This window comes from Vanellus vanellus (assembly GCF_965231255.1).
Source record: "Vanellus vanellus genome assembly, chromosome: 4".
NCBI classification, from domain to species: domain Eukaryota; kingdom Metazoa; phylum Chordata; class Aves; order Charadriiformes; family Charadriidae; genus Vanellus; species Vanellus vanellus.
This window is the reverse complement of record NC_138909.1, coordinates 76438645-76460223: the sequence shown is the minus strand read 5'-3', so window position 1 is coordinate 76460223 and position 21579 is coordinate 76438645. Positions and strand designations below refer to the sequence as shown.

The following is a 21579-nucleotide window of genomic DNA, read 5'->3' as shown; positions in this document are numbered from 1 at the left end:
AAAGATGTGAATTCCAAAGTACTCTCTTACACCTAGGGACAAGGTTGGAGGTTCATTACTGTTGGCCTTACTGGTGAAGCAGCCCAAATTTATTTTTGTAGAGCTCTTTTGCCTTCAGACATATTGTGTATATTCTTCGCTTTTTTTTCTTTTTAATGGGAGGTCTTAAATTTTGAATTCCAACAATTATGTTCCATCTTCTCCTACTAGAATCCTTTACGGCAAAGTAAAACTAATGAAGGGATATGCCTGCTTAGGGCGCAAACGAAGCTTTGATCCTGCGAAAAAATCCTTTAATAAGCAGCTGCTGCTGCTTCCCCCTGAAGGTGTCCCATTTGTACTCAACCCTCAAGCAGTAGTTTCTGTGAGCAAACCTTCAAGGAACATACCACCGCTTACACAGCCCTCACAGTAAAGCATCCCTTTATCACGCAAGGTACGTTAGGCAGTATGCTCTACCCTCTTGATGTCTTGTTCTCAAGTTTGATCGTTTCTATCTTGCCCTTGTTCCAAACCACCTACATAAGATATAAAGGTAAAATTTTAAAGGTAATAAACGCCCCAATTCTCCATCCTGTTTTGATTCCTGCTTGAATATGTTCCATAGGAGTGGGAGTGAGGTACACTGGCAGTTGAGAGAACAGGGAGTCCAAAATCCCTTGCAAAAATCACTTATGAAAGCATCAGTCCAAATTCAGAATTAAAGAAAGGTTATGCCCATAAAGGAACTGTGATAAAGAATATTTCTTCCAAATTTTATTTTTGAAAATAAACTAACCACAACCAAGAGGTTTTTTTTTACCCTCACACAAAATTTCGCTTTCAGCATTTGCTAGCCTGAAGAGAGCATGGTAATGCTAATTTAAGAAAAAGACTGATTCACCACAACAGAAAGTTTAGTCTTGTTGGGTTTAAGAATGTTCAGTTTTTACGAGTAGGAGTACGAGCTTTCATAATCACAGGTACAGAAGTAAACCACTGAAAAATGTTTAAAATTTGGGATGTTTGGAAACTGACTAAAAAGGCTTCCATATCAGGAAGTAATTATTCCAAGGTTTGTTTGTTGTTTCTTTTTTTTTTTTTAATTTTAAATTTGTTTAATTAAAGCAAGCAGTTAAAAATATAATTCGTATGGCTGCTCTCACCTGCTTGGAGACAATGTGGTACTGAACTCAAGCGAAGCAAAGCGGTAGTAATATAAGTTTACTTTGATTGCATTTCATACTACTCCTTCAAATGCAGACTTACAGGCAGAATCAAATTATATAAATATACCTCAACTTAGAAGCTTTAGATTTTATTATTCAGTCTGCTTTTACGGAATAGCTTTTCATTCTGTTCTATGAACTTATGTTATTAAAAATGAGTGGGTAAACTTCAGTATTATTAATATCCTCTTAAGGGAGCTGCTGTCTTTGAACAAATAATTCAATTCCTAACAGCAACATTAAGATAAATGTTATACTGGAAAGGCTAGATCCTCAATTTGATAAATCACTTAATTGAAATAAATACAGCTATAATTTATACTCTGTTGAGAATCTAGTCTTCTGTTTTTTAATCTTTATGAATTTTTAATAAACGAAAGCCCTGATTTTAATTGCACTTTTAAAAATGTTTCATATTTTGAACATAGCCTGTAAAATTTATGGTATTAAAGGAGATTTTGAATGGGTTTTCTCAAACTAAAGAAACAGCAATGAAAACAAAACACACAAACATTCTGCCTAAAGATGAGTTTGAAAAGGGGCAATATTATTGCACAGCTTTAAAATGCAAAATTGCGTATGATGGTATTGTGTCCTATTAGACATGTTTAGAAATAAATGCGGCACAGCAATATATGCAAATTCAAAGTGCTGTCTTCATGTCGCTTACACAACTCTGTAACTAGCTTTACAACTGAAATATTAACATATTAACATTTTATATAAGGCTTTACTTCGCAGCCCTCTGTGATGTGTCTTTCAGTCCTTGGAATTTTGCATTAGCTACTACTGTTTTCATTGCAATGTATGTATCTGTGGCATTATTAGCCTGCTGAGAAACACTTTCAAATAAACACTGAGGTCATTTAGTGTTATGTTATTTCACACCAGTGAACGGAACAAAGCTTTGCATTCCCAACTTTTGTAATACAGTTTTCCATTAACTCAAGAGTCACTTTGTCACTCAGATCCCAGGAGTGTTTTTATCTTCCCTACTTCAATACTTGGATCCAGTAATTTAAGCTGTGGAGGAATTTACAACTGATAACTAAGAAAACTGAGGCTCCTGTCAACTAAGTCAATTATATGGGAGTGCGTTACACCCCTGTATTAATTTTTTTTTTAAGGAATGTGAAAAAAAAGGATGAGAAAACCACACTATGAACTACACTGACCTCTTGTAGCTTTGTGGGGATCTCCCCTCTGCTGAAAATCCTTGCAAGTTTGGCATGAGCCCACTGTACTTTGAAATAGGACACACATGAACATAACTAAACTGCTGGAAAGAAAGGATTAGAAAAGCATTATAGATTCTGTGGTATAATTTTAGCCTAACTGCGTTCAGGCAGTTCTTTAGTATGAAAATGTGCATCTAAAGGACACTGAAGGCAATGGGATCAAAGAGCTGAAGCTTTCTCTGCAAAAGATCACCATCTAAAGAACAGAAAGAAAAACATATTCACTAGCTGCTTTTATTGGTAGCTCTATGCAAGACAGACAAAGGTGGTAAACTGCTAATGGATTCTTAAAAGCTGAGAAATAAGAAGTTGGAGGGCACAACTCAGACTGAAGGATATCATTAAAAGTAAGGAGAGAAAAAGAAAAGAAAAATAACAGAAGGGAGGCAGGGAAAGACAGCTCTTTGTAAAATCAGCAGTAAGGCAGGGAACCACGTTTTCTGAAGACAGGGCAAGCCAGAGCACCAGTTTACACAGCGTGAAAGACATTTGATGACACAACCTAGTAACAATTAAAACCCAGCAACAACAAGGAGGTAGCCTTTGCAATGAAGATAAGTATTTCGTCACTGTTGACCAGCTAACTTGATGCTTTTATGTGAACATGGCCCTGATCTGCACAGAGAGTCCTCAAGTTTATCCCAAACATCATAGCCAAGGCAACGGGCTGCTTCTAAGCGCAGGCTGAAGATTGCGCGCAGCTCTTAGGTTGGCCGGTCACCCTCACACTCAGCAGTGCAGAGGCACGTTAACACCACAGCAACTGAAAAATCCTCCAAGGACAGGTAAGTCACTGACAATTCATTCGGGAAAGGAGGAACACATGGTGGGGTAAGATAAAAGTAGGTTGACTTATCACAGTACTAAGACCAGTGAGAAACCTGCCAAAGATCCAGGACCAAGCGTACAGCAAACCCCAAAATCAGAAAGGCCAGAAACATTGCCAGAGAGTGGGGTGATGAAAAGAAAAGGTAAAATCAGCATTCAACTTTCCTTATGTTATTTAAATTTCCAGTAAAGTACCTGGAGCCAGCATATCAAATCATGTTAAATCTTAAAATAAAATTTAGTAGTCTTTTAATATAAATCATTCTGGAAAGAAGCTACTGAGACCTTGTAGGTCCACCAGAATTGTTGTGACTGAATTCAGGCAAGGACTCATTTTTAAGTCTGCTGGTTGTGAAGGTTATTCAGATTAATTTATTCTGTTTCTGAAGACTAAAGAACACAATTCTTTATGTTGAGGTATTCCCGTATTATTGAGATATAAGCTTTCTTTGTAGCTTATTACTACATATAAATTTGACCTCTACAGGTCAGATCTGACCCAAACAAGGCATTTATAAAAGCAGTAGCCAGAGATGTAATATGGGTTTTCAAATCCCATTTTAGTGAAGGTGGCTCCAAGAATTAGCACTTTTGAAAGGGTTAAACCGGAAAAGGTCAAATCACTAGACACAAAGTTTAAAAGTTTGTCCTTGAGTAGCTTACTGCATCAGTTTCCAACAAAATTCTGTATCCACCCAAAAGGTTCTGCAATGGCCAACTCTACCCTTAACTTCGACAATTACAAGATATATTAAAAATCCCAAAGCCTTTATTAGTAAGTTTAACACATTACAGTATTTACTGCTCGGAATAGTGTGCACAATAAGGCTGTGATAACTGATGTAACTCTGTTGCCTAACTACCTGTGTTAATTAACTTAAACTTTGTTTAATTCAGTTTTACCAGAAGGCCTCTTAAATCCCTCTTTCAGGAAGATGTATCCTAGCTTTTGAAGGGAGTAGGAAAAACCTGGACAGAAACAAGACTAAAAGGTTTCCAACTTCCACATTTGGTCAGAGTCCCAAGTGGCGAAGCTGCAGGAGTATGTACACAGCAAACTACAGAACAGTAGATCATTAGATACTGCTCAGAACCGACTTTATTATAGTCTCTTGCTTGTCGTGGTGGTTAGCATAACTGTATGTATCTGATAACCCCTCTTTCAGAAAGGTGAGCATATCAAATACACTGTGAAATCTCGGAAAACCTTCTTCTATAAGCCCCAGCAGAATATACCATTAACACCAGCTGTATATAAGATCGCCCTGAAATGAAATCTACTTGATTTCAGACTTATATTTTAAAATTTCTCTGGTCTGCAATAGCATCAGTTACAATTGCTGTATGAAGAATTCCGTTCTGGATTTAAGTAGTTACTTGACTCAAGGACGAACAAAAGGCCTAAATAAACTCAGCTACAGAAAACATTTAGCAGCAAGGTCAGATACGAAAATTAGGCAAAACCCAGACTCAATTAGCAGTTATAATACAGAATGTACCCTCACCCCCACCCCAAACTACTGCAACACCAGAGGCAAGCCACCTCCTTAGTCTTGTATTTCTTGCTCATAATTCACTTCTCCACCTCAGTATGAGCACAACACAGTGCAAGGCTCTCCAGAAACAAGTCACTGTATGTAGCCTATTACTCCAGATTGCTTAAAAGTTCACTTGATACATTTCAAAAGATTTTAGAGTATGTATCTAACAGCAGCTGCCATTCTCTTACACTTCATAGGGAATTGTTTAAAGCTGGATTTACACCTACACATCACATTTCAGCAAAATAACATAAGGAATGCACTGAACAGTGAACTACCAGCCCAAAGCTGGTAGCCCAAACCTTTAACTTTGGCAGAATGTTATCAGTGTTCTGCTAAGTCTTCTGGTGACAGTATGAAGATTACCTATCAGGAAAAATGTTCCCATTGGCAAAACCAGTTTAAGACTAAAATAACAATAAAAAACCCCAAAACAAACCAAAAACCAAACCAGCAGCATGTTGGCTTGTCCTTTAAAGGCCACAAACAGGCTGGCCATTTCTGCATGTGACAGGATACCTGTAGCTAACCCAGTACACCATTGTTGAATACAGGCTTCTGTGCTTCTTTTCTTGAGGATGGGTTTGTGACTGCAGAAGAGGCTAAAACATAGGGGGGGGGTGGGGCAGAAATCAATGGAATGGGAATAGGAACAACAATATGAAAGAGAAAACAGGAAGGGAGAAAAGAGAAGACCTTAAATTCTCATATCCCTGAACAAGAAACACTTGAACAAGAACCTGCGTTGAACAGTGACATTTTCTTCTAGACTCTCCTCCACTACCATCAGAAAGACTCCATGGAGAAGTCCTGAATTTGTAAATTTGCTCACAAAAGCAACCTAAGAGGAAAAGCTGAAGTGTTGAGAACTTGTACTAGTTTGGGAAGCAAATCGCCCAAAGGTGACCTGGCTGGTTCAGTTCACAGTAGAGCACCACATAACATTGAACGGGAAGAGGCAGATGAGGACAGAAGCCTGTCATTCCATGCCATTTTAAATGCATATAGAAGATACTAGCCCAATTCAGGAAGAGCACGAGATGTTTGGTCATCTGTTCCTTTCTCTGCTTACAAGGAAGAAACAACAACAACAACAAAACCAGCCCTGGACAGAATTGTGTGTCTAGCCTTCAAGACTGTTAGTTAGATACTCAGAAAAAGATCCAAACCAACTTGTACTCTCAGCACAGAAAATAGACGGAGTTTGCCAAGAAGGTAACACTGATGACTTAAATCTAACTCTTCTCCAGACCTGCAGAAATCACACTACTCGGAGATCCAAGTCCAGAACCACTTAGAAATCTACAATTAGGGCTTCAATACACAAGCAGTATTATGCACAGTCAGCAGAAATGTATTTTGGAAGGAGAGACCCTAAAATTATTGCTTAACCACGACACTTACAACCTGTTTATTTTTTCAGGTACCTGAGTATCTTCTTTGATTTGGACCATAGTTCTATTTTCTTGAGATATCTAATCTCAAAATTTGGATGAGCTTTACAAAAAAAAATCCCATCAAATACCAGTGAATAGTTTACTCACCCTGAAAGGCATTAGCTTAAGACAGACAACCACATACTGTCAAGTATGACAGGATTGAGACTAAAGCCCCATTTGAAGATTCACTAGCCTGTGGAACAGACTTCTTGCACCTACATCGTTTTCATAACTCCAGATTTACTCACTTTTCTCCAGTTAGGAAGAAATACCTTATTGCATTTTGCTAGAAGACCATCAACTTTAGGACTGACTGAAGATTAGAGATACAGAAAAGTACTCACTTGGAATGACATGCTTTAGTTTGGGACTTGAACCTGTGATATTCTGTGACCCTATCTAGGTAACACAGAGGCAGCGTCTTGGCTAAGAGGTTTATCTCCAGGCTGCTTCCTGACAAGAAAGCAGCAGGATTCCTAATACATTACTTAATCAGTGCTTTATCTTCGTTATCTCTCAGAACTGTACAATTCCTTCTGTTCTTCTGGAACTTGACTGTCTCCATGAAAACCTAATGTACTGACAAGGTTAAGAAAAAGAATGTGTCTGTTAATGGGTTGTATTTTTCTCCTATAGAATATTGCACTTGGTCCTATCCATTCTCAACAGTTATATCCCCATGCTAAAAAAAGTCAGCTCACCAGAGACTCAGTGACTGAAGGGCAGAATTAAGTCTCACTTCCAAATTCTGTCACTGGCCTTAACATAGCACACTATGCAACTCCAGCCAAATTAGTTTCTTTGTTCCTTAAAATTAGGAAAAAATAACTACAGAACTTCAGAAGTAGTTTCTGTAGTTTTTGTAAAGTGCTTTTGAGTTCCTCACATGATAAACATATTCACATTGCATAAAACAGAAACTGGGAGGCGACCTGATTATTTTTCCTTTAAGTAAAAACAAATATGAAAATGAAATTGTTAGATGAAAATTGTGTTTAATTACAGTGGTAGGTTCCAAGCCACTCCTGAAATCAAGTGCATCAGTGCTACTGAGCAACATATCAAATCTACGCAGAGATAATTTTTTGTTCCAACACATCCTTTGCTTAATCCAAAATCTATTTATCCAAAACACAATACAGGCTGTACTTAGTTTTGTATTATTACTTAAAAGTAAAAAACTTGTTCTAAAACATTTTGGCTTCAAGAAAAGACAGCTTGTGAATCCACTGACAATCCCGAATTATGAACTTCTTCTGTTTCCAACGTTCTGTCACCACTTATCTCAAACTCTTCCACAGATCAAGCCAAATCTCTGTTTATAAGTTCAAAATACAAAATATATGAATCATGTTTTTATAAAAAATGTAAAAAGCTAGTCAAAATTACATGTTTAGGTATTTAATCTCTGAAGAATGGAGTATAGCAGCAGGAACTTAAATATAATAAGAACTATCAACAATAAATACAAGAAATTAGTGCAAAGATTGCAATAGAAGGATTCTTGAGTATAATGAGAATATAAAGAGACATTCTAATTTGTACAAAAAACACCCCAACTCTGTATACAATCTCTTCTATAAATACAGCCATATAAGATGAAATGCTTATTTGCAAATAATAGTTATTAAAAAATGTGCTTTATTGGGTTTTTCACTCGTTCTCTTGGCAGGTGTAGTTTGCAGGAAGTCTGTAAAGACAAATTTCCGTAATTAGATATTTTAACTCCTCCAGAAGCTATGTTTTAAATACAACTAACAACAGATGCAGCACATACTTGATTTCCACAGAAAGCATTATTAGAACACTAAGCATCGTAACAAATCCATTTCCAATTAGCAATCTGTAAGTGTGTGACAATGAGGTAAACTGTTTTAAAAAAAGGTTCACCACAAATATTAAAACAGCAGTTTACCTATAGCGGAGCATGAAATTGGCTGTGCATTGCTATTGCCTGTTGAAGTTTTTCCTCTTTGGCTCGTCTACAATGGCAGAGCTACAAAACAAGACATGGGAAGAGTGACTTCTGAAAGGAATTTTTAATAATGCATACTACATTTTCTCTTTAATGATTTAGCTACTTTGCAGGCTCTTTAAAAAAGGAAAAGCCCTGTGAACCACCTTGCTTCTAGGCTTCAGGCTGAACAACTGTCTATATTGATAACATTACTCCAACCACAACTGGTTATAAGAGAATTGTTTCCTACGTTATGGAATGCATTTATTAGGCATTTTTGAAGAAAGGAACACTACCCAATAAGTTGGTCTTGTCACAGCATGAGCAAGAACAGCGTTTTCTCAACCTCAGTTACTTATTTGGTGATAGCCATCAAGAGAATAATTAGTTTAAGAAGTTTAATTTATTAAACATTAAGGTTGGTTAATAGAACATGTCATTTCATGTCAATTTACTAAATTTAAAATTGTCCATGTAGTCCATCTTCCCTTTATCTATACAGGATACAGAAGAAAGTGACACAAAAATATCTGCAACAACACGTAAGTAGAGAGCCTAATGCAGGAGAACTTTGCACTCCCGCCTTAAAAATATCTGTCTTCAGAACGCAGATTATATTCTAGACTGAAGCCACTTATGGATATGTTTTTCTTCTGTTGGAGCTTACTAAAGCACTGTTCTGTATCACAGAACTGCTTAAACTTTAAGTCTTAAATTTTTTCACTATGTGTTGTATATCTCTCAGATTAGAATGATTGTATATATTACAAGAATGATTGTATATATTACATACCGTTCTCTTTTCCATGAAACTACTAAGAAAGTCATCTATTTCTGTTTTGCCTTCCAAGAAGTCTTCTGCGATAGTGTCAGATTCCTCTTCAGCTTCATGAGCAGCTACTTTAAGTCTGGCTTGCAGAGCACTTGGACTGCAACTCTAAGAAAATAAAAACTCCTATATAATATTAAACTGTACATCAAAACCTATATTTCCAAGAAAAAAGATAAATGACTATATAAATACGAAATATGTGAATAGAGCGTTATTATTACATAAAAGCCTAAGTGACCAGATGAAGTTTCATCTCCAAGAAACAGCATAGCTTGTTAAACTAGAAAGGATTCAATGTGAGAAAACCGTTGTTAGTTTAGGTCTTGATTCACAATCATTTTCACAAACGTACAAAGCTTTTCAACTTTTACTCTACACTGTAGAAAGCATCCACCTTTGAAATCTGACAGGTTCTCAAGTGCATGATTTCTGAGTAGAACTAGCACTTTAAGGGTCTTCAATAAATAGGGTCTACTTTTGAAACTCAGTATTGAACCTGAGAAGTATAAAAAGGTAAAAAAGCACTTACTGTTCAGCTTTTAAATACCCTTGAAATGACTGTGGAGAGAGACACGTGAAAGGAAAAAGCACCTCCTTAAGAAGTCGATGGGCTGCTAATCTAAACTGGTATACTCATTCCTCTGTTCTTACAAACCTCAAACCTTACTTCGGTTGCCATGTATAATTTCATTATTTTTCCTCTAAGTAGTTGGGGCAGTTAATCAGAAAATGATTCATGTCTTCAGTAGGAGTCTGTACAGAATCAGAACTACAAAATCAAGATCCTTATAGATTTTTAGATGCTTGGACTACCCTTCATCTACCCCATGAAAAATATTTTACTTATGTACTGTAAAACTGTAATGTAATCAGAAATTTCCTGTTAAATTAATCTTGTGTAAAATAAAGGGAGTTTGTTCTAATAAAAGATGACTAAAATTCACCACAGTACAACTAAAAAGACTTGTCTGGAACTTGAAGGAGCGGTAGCAAGAAATATCAGGTAGTGACAGTGACCATCAATACATGAAGACAACAAACGTGGAAAACCAGCACAAAAACCCAGCTGCAACTCCCCAACTCTCAGCCTCCTAACCATCATTAAATTGCATCAGCAAATCCAACTTAGAAAAAAGAAAAGGTAATATAGCAGTGGAGTATTACGTCCTGCTTTTAAGTGGTTTCTTACAGAAATACAATGTTTCTCAATGCCAACTACCTCCGCCCACTTTAAACCCAACCTACATCACACAGAAAGGCGGCATTAGGTGTAAGACTGACTTTCAAGCAAGGAAACATTTAATTCATTTAGATCACCTATGAAATCATTCAGTTTGCTGTCACGTAACCTCTTGTTCGTTACTTTGTTTTTTGTTACTTTTTGGGCATTTTGAAATTCAGGCACTATGCATGCTATTTTGATGGACTGTTGTACTCTCAGGTGACAAGTGTTGCAAATAATGAAGATTTCAGTGCAGAACTTGGTTTATGAGAAGTTACATCTTCTAATGCAGATCCTGGTAAACATACTAAGAAATTATTCTCCTTCCCCAAATTGCTTTCTGAAGTAATGACTTTACCTTATTTGTGCTTTAGAATGTGCAAAGTTTGACAGCGTATATAACATGTTGTTTAAAGTAAGAAAGTAAGCTTATTCAGGGAATCACAGAATTTAATTTCTAAAGCAATGGTTTTCATCATTTTCATCTGTACAGTTTTACAAGCTGGTTATATTAAATGGGTACCGTTAATTAAATAAGTCTTCTTTAAAAATCATTCTATTAAAACTGGTTTGACTCAGCATTAAACTTAGGAACAGCTCTAATGCTCATCACACTCCCTTCTTCCAACTTTGCTTCTATAGTAGCATTAAAAAAAAAAATAAAATCCCAAAATAAACAGTAGTGCAATCACAACACTTTTTTGCTTTCAAACTGTTTGGTACCTTATTCCATTTTATTTCATACTTGCTGTGAATCTATTTCATATAAAATTACAGTTTAACCACAAGAATATTTTTTATGGATAAAGATACAAATCAAAACTTCAGTTTTATTGAAGTATTCTTAAAGGATAATATAATATAGAGATTATACCTCACTAAGTTCATGCTGTCTTTGCATCTTTTTTTCAAAGGCTGCTTTCATCTGTGTGAGTTGTTCATACTGGAAGGAAGAAGAAAAAGAACATTTTCCCCCTGATAAAAACAGAATTTTACAACTAATATTTCTGAAAAATATTTTATTGTTCACTTACTTTATCTAACACTGTCTGTCTTTTTGCCTCCAGACTAGGCTCCAGCAACAAGTTTTTTTCTGTAAAATAAAGGCACTATTACTACTTTTTTTAAAGGATTCCGTTCATAGAACACAGCCAGAGATGCTAACGTTTTGACATCTTACTTGCCAGCTCTTCAATGCTTTTCACTAACTCATCTCTATCAGAAATTACTTGCTTCAGTTGTGGTAGAGTCACAAACTGTTCCAGTAACACTTCCTCTTGCTCGTTCATATCAGTCAGCTGGGATATACTATATTCAAACAGAAAGAAAGCAGATAGAAAGCTAACAGCAAACATTGCATGTAGTGTTACTCATTTCTGCCAAAAGTCAAAAGTTTGAGGCATTTATTAGGACGTTACAGATACCCAACACTTGACCACATCTTATTTTTCACCTTTCTCCTGGATTGTGGGCTCTACTATCTGCAGCAGTGAGCTTAAAAAGCAGTGTGTGAAAAAGTATCTCTCATTTCAAGCTTTATTTCCTAAAAAGTGTTTTTTAATGCTACTATAGTCGGTTGACCTTGGCCAGCTACCAGACACCCACCCAGCTGCTCTCCCAGTCCCCCTCCTCAACAGGATACAGGGGAAAAGCTTGTGGGCCAAGGTAAAGACAGGGAGATCACTTACCAATTACGATCACAGGCAAAACACTCTACTTGGGAAAACTTAATTTAATTTATGGCCAATTACAGTAAGAGTTGGATGGTGAGAAGAAAGAAAAAAGCTAAAACACCTCAAACCCTTTTTCCCAAGGCTCAACTTCACTCCTTTATTCCCAACTCCTCTGCCTCCCCCTGCCCCAAGCAGTGCGGGGAGAGGGGGGGGAACTGCAGGTGTTGGAAGTCAGTCCAGAACAATTTGTCTCTGCCGCTCCTTCCTCTTCACACTTCTCCCCTGCTCCAGCATGGGTCCCTCTCCACAGGCTGCACTTCCTGGCAATCCTGGATAACTGATCTAGGCTGTCTCACTAGATCTGAGCAAATTGCTGGGAACCATAACTAATACATTTTTTTAATTGTGACAAGATATGCTTTTGATGAAAATATTTATGGAGTATGTGTATGATTTAGATGTGGAAGTGATTTGCAGTGCGACAGCTGGCACATTTGCCACCTGGATTTATCTAACTCAATCCCCTTGCACATGCTCAGCTGCTCACAAAGTAGTCCAATGCTCACCCTGAGCTGCAGTCCTTTCAAATTTAAGAGAATGTAATTCGTGAACCAGTCTCAAGTCCATTTTCCTGTCCCCTTACCTCCTTCAGAAGTTACGCTTATTGTATCAGTAGAAATTAAGTCCCTGGTAAGGCCCCAGAAGACAGCAGAGCACTGATAGTTAGGAAAAGTAAAAACAAATGCTCTTTTTCCTGGTGTTGAATCCTAAAGTTTTGTTCCTGCTGAGAAAACCCTAAACAAACAGTACACTGAATACAAGGCTGGCTTACTTTCTGATTCTACCAATTTTGGTAAGTGGTAGTTCTCCTATTTATAATTTCTACAAAAACCTTTCGGTGATGTATACAGACTTCTGACAAAAATCAGGTACAGACCAGCAGCAATTGCCTTTTAATGACTGTGGAAAGTTTTGCTACCTTCTGAAAATTTACCTTAGTTCTGAGAGTTCTGGAAATGTATCAGGAAGATCAGGCATCTTGTAAGTAAATCCATTCTGACCAACCTAAATGGAAGTTTAGAAATGCTTAGCAGATTTTTGAAGAGCAATTTCTTGATTTAACCTGATTAATCCAAAACTGGACATGAGTAATTGCCAGCAACAAGAAAAGCAGGAAAAGCAGTAAGAAGCAGTAGCACTAGTCTCTGAGCAGAAGATGTCTCAACTCAACCATGGCAACAAAGTACTTGGGGATGTTTGGGGTAGCGTGTCATAAAAGATTAGTCAATTTTGGAGGAAAATAATTCTGTCTTGCTATGTCCTCCATTTGACAACAGTTGGATGACCCAGGAAAACACACAGGAGGAGCATAACTCAGGGAAGCCAGAAAAGAGAAAGAGATTGACATTTTGATATCTTTCACATGGTTTTTAAAGTTATAAACCCTCAGGAAAAAAGTTTTTAGACATGGAAAAAAAAAGTCTGTCTTCATAGAATGTAGAAATTTTAAATTCTGCAAAGCCAGTCTTCCAGCATTAAGAAAGCTTTTGTTTCTAAAGACAAGATTTGATGAAAGACTAAACATTTAGATACAAAGTTTTTGGAGGACATTCAAAAAAAGTCCTTCCAGAGTGCATCAGTGGGAGGGAGTTTGTGAGTACACACATACAAGATCTGTGAAGAGAAACTATTTTAAGCATGAAAACCAGAAATAAATACTCTACATGTAAAGGCTTGAGATTGCATGTCGTTCTCACCTGATAGGTTCTGGGTAGGAAATCCCATATAGAGACAAGGATCTCATTTTCTATGGCTGGAGAAACAGTCACAGCTGCAATATGGGGGAGTGCAGCTCCAGAAAAAACGTATGTTCTAAGATATTTAGCATAACACTAGTTCCACTGAAAGTCAGAAAGGCAAACTTGTTGCTCTGACCTCATGTTTGTTCTAAAAACCTTTTCATCAGAGCCAGAATGACAGCTTCATTTTCCTTGCACCAGCAAAACAATGAAGTGCAGTCACTCAGACTGCTCCCTTGAGTTTTGCAGCAATGCCCTGTGTGCTCTTGAGGAAATTTATACCCAGTGTCTGATAGCTTAAGCAGCAAAACTCAGTGCACAGACCTGAAGCACTGCTTCTGCTGTTGGAACAGGCAGTGGCAGATCAGCAATCAAGCCATAAGAGGGAGCAGCAGGCTTGTCCGTAGTGTAGCTTGAAGAAACTGATTCAGCAACGGGCACAGCTGCCATAGTTCTATTTGGTTCTTGAGGTGGGTATGGAGGAAGAAATGGAAACCCCTGAGGAGCGTAAGGAGGCATTCCAGCTGGCTTGTTGAAAAGGCTAAAAACAAACAAACAAAAAATCACAACCATGAGCAACCAACTGCTTACAGCACATTTCTTATCATTGGAATTATAATTACTAGACCACATACAAGACATAAGATTGAATTTTTACATCACCATAAACGTTGCATTTTCTGTTCTCAGTTACTTCCAATGTAGGAGTCTACTCTATGTTTTATACTGCAACATAATATACAACTCCATTAAGCTATATCCTTGTAAAGCAGCCAAATACACACTCCCACTCTTAATTATAAGAAAACCACTTCTCAAAAATTTATGAGAGCATAAATTAATATTGTTTCCATCTAAAAGTCCTGAGAAATTCATCTGTGTAGTACATTAGTTTTTATTTACAGTATAGCATTTAACAGCTTGGGCAACACACATGTAATGACTTCTAAATAACATGAATGATTTTTTTTAAATTCACAACTGCAGCTGCATCTGAACCCAGTATCATTGTCAGCCACGAGAACCACAGTTGTACTGATAGAATTATTTAAGTTGCACAATTTCTGTTGCACAGCTGTACAACAGAAGCTGCCTCTGAGCCTGGGAGATTATGAACAGAATATGAAGAAACACAACTGCTCAGATCATGACCTACAGCAAATTCAAGATTTCATCTGAAAACGTAAACATATTCTTTTTCAAGAAAACAGAAGCACATGAGGTTACATCAGCAGGTTGACAATGTAACTCCAATGAAATCCGGTGTTTCTTCACAAAACAACCACATCCTTGCACATGAAATTGTGCAAAGGCAGGGAATCTATGTCTCCTGATACATCCACTATATTATTCCTGCTCCTGCCCTCCTAATACTTGTTTTCACCTCTTTTAAAAAAATGTAAGTTAATACACATAGTTCCATTCATCATGTTTATAGATACTTACTATGGAAATGATGTTGAGCTAGGAGCCAGAACTGGAGGATTCTTCCAAAACTCATCCAGTAAACTTTGAATAATTTTTCCAAGATCTGAGTGCATTGTAAACTGGTAAAAACAAAAAAACCCAATGCAGAAGAAAAATTATGCCTGGAATACAACAGTTCCAAAATGTGCTGAACTTGACCGTTTATTTATACCCACACAGCAGTGCTGGATGCTATTTCAGAGACATAACAGCTAATGTAAACTGTGTATACACAAGCTCCAAATAAAGTGATAAAGCCACCCAGAACTGAACAGAAACCAAAAGTCTTTTGTGTATTCCACTATCAATGGGGAATCAATCAAGTACATTTCTGATGAACAACCAAAAAAACCCCACCTTAGTTACCAAGTTACATTTGGGAACACAGAGAGGGGGGGTGAGGGGGGATCAAGATCTGAGACAAAAAGCATTAATTGCATTCTGAAAAAGTCGTAACCTCCCCCTGACCCCAACAAACTACCACATCCTTGTTGGCAGAGAAAAGGGGGGGTGGGGGGGAACCCAAACCCCACCACATCAATATTAGAGCTAAAACCTTGACATCTTTCTAATAGGATTAGGGTAGAAAGAACTATGTTACAAAACAGTCTTAAAGTACCCTTCTCCTTTGGAATACACTGTAGAGAAACAAGAACTGTGCTATTAGCATTAACAAGAAAAGCAATAGGAACATTCTAAGATATCATAAGTTAAAATAGTTTTAGATATATGGAATACTCAACTAGGTAATGGTAACAGTAAAAGAATAAATAGTAGTATACAGAACACTACTGAATTTTTGTTTTCAGATCCCTCAAAATACAGTTTGAGAGGGATTAGGATCTGTACTAGTCTTTTTTTACCAGAAGAATTAGTAATAATCTAGTGTGACATGTATTAAAATTGCTATTAACAGTACATGTATGTGAAGCTACAAGTTATACATACGTTACTGATTAACGGACTGGTCACATATACTCCCTGCTTGTCCATTAAATGATGTCTCACAGGTGGGAAAACACTGATGACTGGTTTTTCCTGAGGAAACTGAGGTGGAAGCAAGCTGCAAATACAAGAATAATCATTACTACAGCTACATCCCATGATAAAGTTTGCATAAGAAGGCTTCTTATGCAAAGAAAAAGTACTATTAATTACATAAACTGACTTTTCTACGAGAAGAGTTATGGAGAAATTGAGTGAATGAAGCAAACAAAAGGATTACTCAGTTACAAAACTAGAAATCAGACAGATTAGAATACCAGACTTTCATGGATCTGAAGAGAGCATTTACTGGGCAAAATTGTAGGATAACAATGAAGCAACTCTGTCCATGGAGAAAGAAAAAGCTGTAGCGTAATGACAATATTTTTTAATACAAATGTTGTTACTACAAAGACAATGCTGTGTAACCTGCAAGAGTATCAGGCAAGTTATCAGGCTAAAGTAATAAAAAAACTTGTGAATAGAATACCATCAATATTTGCGAGAGCAAAAGCACCCCCCAAAGTAAATTCACAGGAAATGTTACAATAAATCACTTAAGCTATAATCCAGAAGCTTAACTGGGGTAAGAGTTAGGAGTTACAGCAGATTAGTAAATTGCTAATTAAGTTTATTTTCAGTTGGAGGGGATTCAAAGACATCAGAAACTCTCAAGCATTTTCTCCTATGTACCTTCAACTAAAACCACACAGGTATCTCGGGAGCTGAGCATAGCAAAATAGTTTTGCTTTCATCTGAGCATCTGCCTCTTGTATAGAACTAGCTTCATTCATATCACTACAACTACTAATGCAAATCCAGATTACAGTCCTTGAAATTAGTTATGAGATGGGAGCCATTTATGTTCTACTACTACTTTTTTTTTTGAGAACAATTTTAATTTTCCAGATATGCATAGAGATATCTCACTCTACTTACATGTTAATATTAATTGTCAAGTTGTTTACAGTGAATGGCAGTCGATATTCCACATCTTTCTGAATTTCTGCAATGCTGTCAAAGAAGAAATTGTTAGCATCCAATTCGTGGTCAATATAAGAGCCTAAAGTCTAAAAAAAGGCATGACCTCAAACCTTTGTATTCAGTTTAGTTTTGAAAAGCCTTGTAAGAATAAATTTGAAAATGCTGGAATAAGTTAATATGCATCAGAATGCTATACTGAATATTAGGATTAAAGCAAAAAATACTAGATTGAACTTTTAGACCTCATATATGATCACAAGCAATGGAAATACAGCAGGAGAAATTGTGCTGCTCACTGATCTGACAACAATCTCAACTTATTTTTCTCCATTTACTGACTTAATTTAAGACATTACATCAGTGATTTCTTTATATACTGATGTTTCTCTCATAAAACATTTACTTTGCCAAGGCATTACAACACTTGGTTCACAACTAAGTATTGCTCTGCAACACTGCCTACAGACCAGTATTTAGAACATACATTACACTAGACCTTCTTCCTTAATAGATTAGTTTACTATTTAACCGTATTTTTTTTTCCACATGCACCAAGTTCTATGCACTTGCACAGATATTTTCAAGAATTTTCTGGAGAAGAGCTACTTGCAAGACTGTAAAGCTCTGCAATCCAGCGACACTCAAGACACAGACCCCCCTGAAACACTAAGTGAAGAAACACGTATTTCTTGGAATCTGGTAAGACCAAATCCAAATTTGCTTCTCCTGTAACAGGTAAGTTACTGAGAAAAATCTTTACATCTGCTGCATTAATAGGAAGCTGATTTCAATATTCAATGGACTCTACAATTTCTGTGCACAGCAAGACTGTTGTGAAAGATGGCATCCCAGGGAAGGCAGAGAAGGAGTAGAAGACTGAGCTCAGAAGCAGAATTTCCAGACAATATGAACATACATAAGCCGGGAAAGGAGGGCATAAAAATTAGCTTAATCTTATAATGCCTCAATCAAAACAAACTTAAAAAGCACACTGATTCCTCTTCCATGTATTTTTCCTGCCTGTACCTGGTTAATAATATTCTTCTCCCTCACCTCTCTAAGGCTCCCTTGTAAAGGGAGGGAACACAGCTCCAGTTGGGAATACTGGCAGCTGGGTGTTCCCAGGAAGCCTCTTTGCACCCAACTTCAGCAATGCTCCTCCATCCACTGCCAGGTACACTCCATACAATTACTTCCTCAAAAGCCCAAACACATTACCTGCAAATGTGTGTTCAGTGTAGCCCTAGGATTGTTTTGTAGCCCTGCAATGCATTATTTGCACACGGAATTTAAAACTCTAGTTTTCAGAGCTTTGGGAATAAATGGTGTACGACACCAACCTAGCTATACACCTTGCCTTCCGCAATCCGACCTTATTCCTCTCACAGACAGCTCAGTATCTGCTCTTTCCCTGTGAAATCACATGCTGTTTTGAAGAAACTATCAGATACCTTCAGCGCAGGATAATTCAAACCAGAGTTTAGTGGCCTACTGTGATACATCACGCACCGAAATCACCACCTCCTTGTTCTTAACTGAAGGATTCTCCCTGGAATCTCTCACGCATGTTCCCACCCTGTAATCATCTGTCACACATTTTAATAGCCTGATACAAAATCCTGTTGAGAATGGTATATAATTATGCTCCACTCACATGCACAACCTACAGGAACTGGGGAAGAAGAGGAGAACAGGGAGAGAGAAATGAGAAATCCAGAATCTCACTGAGTTGTCCAAACTGTTACAACCTCCTTTAAGCGAAACTTTGAACCGATAAACCTAGTTGTCCCTTCCCCAACTGGGAATGGATAGACTGGAAAAATGACACATTCTTAACTTTGGCTAGAACAACAGCAAATGTAAGAAAACTGTTTTTTAAACACAAAAACGTGATTTCAAGCTCCTAAACCTGTGAGGGATCCTGAAAAGGAAGACTAGCTACTTCAATGAAATTAAGATCACATATACCTGGGCTTTTACGACCTAAGACAACACAAACCAAACTTACCTAACTTGAGTAACTACAGCATGTCAAGAACTTTATTTTGAGCATTTCAGGGAGGAGCATCTGGGATACACAGAAACGAATGACAAAATATACTTATCAGTCAAAACAAACACTAGAATGGCACTTATTTAATCACTGCTTAGGAAACAACGCTGTTGCAATGCTTAATGCTTATTCCTATCCTATAGATCTGCGCTGCTATGGAGTCCGTAAGCAAGCACATCAGTCCCACCCAAAAAAACCTTTGTGCTTTTGAAAAGTACACATACCTTTTTAAAAGCACAGAATTTGAGGCACTGTTACTCAGATTTACTCAGTAATAAGTATGTCTTATGAAAACTGTACACTTAGCCAGAATTTACTCCTCCACTTGCCACCTTTTTTTTTTTGTTGTTGTTTTTTACACCTATCATCAAGAGAGACCAGGTAGGCTAGTTTACTTAGCTGTAAAGTTACATCTGAGCAGCTACCATCTGCCTACCCCTCATCTCTGTTCCTGGCCACAGGGTCCCTTCCCTCTCTGCCCGTGCTTGAACTGCTGCTTGCACAAACAGGTAGTAAACCAGTTCAGCAAGCTGACTGCGACAAAAACTGATCAACTTTTTTGAGGACTTAACTTGGGGTGAGCTTATCTTCCTGGTAAGGAAAAAAGAGTAGAAATAAAAGGCTGAGTAAGGCCAGTCCAACAAAAGCTTCTAGTTAGGTAAGCTGTTGTGTACCCAGAGACAGCTCTTTAGAAAAGTGAACTGTCTTTCAAAAATATTTGCAAAATTGACTCTGAACAAATTTAAGTTTAAGCAAGCAGCAATGTTTAGCAATACTGGGATAATTCAAAATATTAGGGTAGTGAGAGAACTGCAATTATTAAACTTGGAAATACAATCAGTTTCTCTTCCACTCGTCGTCTCCGCCTGACATAACAAAAAAAATTTTCTTTTTCTGGATCTGGATAGTCTGGATAGACTTCTATCATTCTACTTCATCAGACATCCTAGGGAGGACGAATCCTTACACGTTCACAGAAAAGATAACTTGAAATATATGGAGTATGGATCTCCTTTTAAAGTGTGAACCCCTTTAAAGCAATAAAATTTAGGCAAAATTGATCAGCATGCTGACAAGCTGACGTCTCTTTGGATAAAGGAAGGTGTTTTGCTGTTAAAGTGTGGCTGTTGCACAGAGAAAAACCCACTGCCTCTGGTGAGCACCTAAATGGGTTCAAGTTATGTCAGACAAAGTTTAGATTAGATATTAGGAAAATTTTTTTCACTGAAAGAGTTATTCAACATTGGGATAAGCTGCCCAGGGAGGTGGTGGATTCGTCATCCCTGGAGGTGTTTAAAAAAAGGGTAGATGTGGTACTTGGGGACATGGTTTAGAAGTGTTTTGTCAGGGTAGGTTAATGGTTGGATTTCGTGATCTTAAAGGTCCCTTCCAACCTCAGCAATTCTATGATTCTATGATTCTAAACAAAACAAGTTACTAAGGAACAGTCACTTATTAGCAGGGTTAGCACTGCACATAAACAGTTTGCAGAGCCGGCAGGGCTGCCGCGCCACTGCCGATAAGACCCCGTGTGTTTTATTCTTAACTTTTAAAGAACCGCGCTCCTGCAGCCAGTTCCCAGAGAGAGAGGCCTTTACGCCAACACACGCCAGCCGCACCTCTTGGCGGACTTTAAAACCCATTAAACCATTTAGCTGACTTTCCGGCCAAGCCGCCGGTGCAACCGGGCACGATGACCCCCGCCCGCTCCCCGCCAACCCCCAGATGGCGGGGACACCCCCCGACCCCGCCACCCCCCGCACACTCCCCGGCAAACCTGCCTTTCTCTTCCCCAGCCCAACCTCCGGCCCCGCCGCCGCCGGCCTGCTCCCCGCTCTTCACCCACCCCGAGGGCCGGCAGCACCCAGCCGGGCCTCACCGGGAAGTGTCGGCGGCCAAATCCCGTCCCCGGTCCCACAGGCCCCGGGTCCGGCGACACAGGGGCCGCTCTGCCCCCCCGCCCCACCCTCCCACCTCAGCCCGGCCGCCGCCACTCACGAGGCGTGGGCGCCGCGCAGGGACTCGATCTGCCGCTGCTTCTGCTGCTGGAGGCTGGTGCGGGCGGGCAGAGGCGCGGCGGACCCGCCGCCCTTGGCGAGGGGGAACAGCCAGCTCATCCTCCCGGCCGGCGGCGGGCACCGGCGGCGGCGGCGGCACCGGCGTGGCGCATGCGCGCGGAGGCCCGGCCCCACCGCACCTCCGTCCCCCCGCCCCCGCCTCAGCGGCGGCGCCCTCTCCCTCACGGGGGCGCGCGTCACCGCCGCGCGCCCGTGACGTCGCGGGAGGAAGTGAAGGGCGTGCGCGGCCGGCGATTGGCGGTCCCGCCGCCGGTCAGAGGTGACGAGGGCGGGGGG

The 21579-nt window shown here is 38.8% G+C and overlaps 1 protein-coding gene across 3 annotated transcripts; it reads right to left on the bottom strand.

The window, feature by feature from the left end:
* Positions 1–7237: 7237 nt before the first annotated feature.
* VPS37A (VPS37A subunit of ESCRT-I) lies at positions 7238–21368 on the bottom strand. 3 transcript variants are annotated; one of them, XM_082482584.1, is made up of 12 exons: positions 21224–21368; positions 17128–17202; positions 16153–16267; positions 15184–15284; positions 14062–14278; positions 12933–13003; positions 11446–11573; positions 11300–11358; positions 11140–11208; positions 9005–9148; positions 8170–8250; positions 7238–7944 (listed from the first exon to the last, which is right to left on the bottom strand). In XM_082482584.1, exons 1-11 carry the CDS (start codon positions 21340–21342, stop codon positions 8170–8172), a joined length of 1179 nt encoding a protein of 392 aa, XP_082338710.1. In that variant the 5' UTR covers positions 21343–21368; the 3' UTR covers positions 7238–7944. The 3 variants fall into 3 exon arrangements, with proteins under 3 accessions (XP_082338710.1, XP_082338711.1, XP_082338712.1); XM_082482585.1 differs by lacking the exon at positions 21224–21368 and adding an exon at positions 19181–19214; XM_082482586.1 differs by lacking the exon at positions 21224–21368 and adding an exon at positions 18682–18817.
* Between the last annotated feature and the right edge of the window lie 211 nt (positions 21369–21579).

Bases quoted from the DNA above. Each gene is read 5' to 3' on its own strand.
- VPS37A (XM_082482584.1), bottom strand. From the start codon at position 21,342: ATGAGCTGGCTGTTCCCCCTCGCCAAGGGCGGCGGGTCCGCCGCGCCT. The intron at 14,279-15,183 runs GTAAGTATCTAT...GTTTGTTTTTAG, and splicing joins AGCTCAACATCATTTCCATA to CCTTTTCAACAAGCCAGCTG. The intron at 13,004-14,061 runs GTCTGTGCACTG...ACTTCCATTTAG, and splicing joins CAGCAGAAGCAGTGCTTCAG to GTTGGTCAGAATGGATTTAC.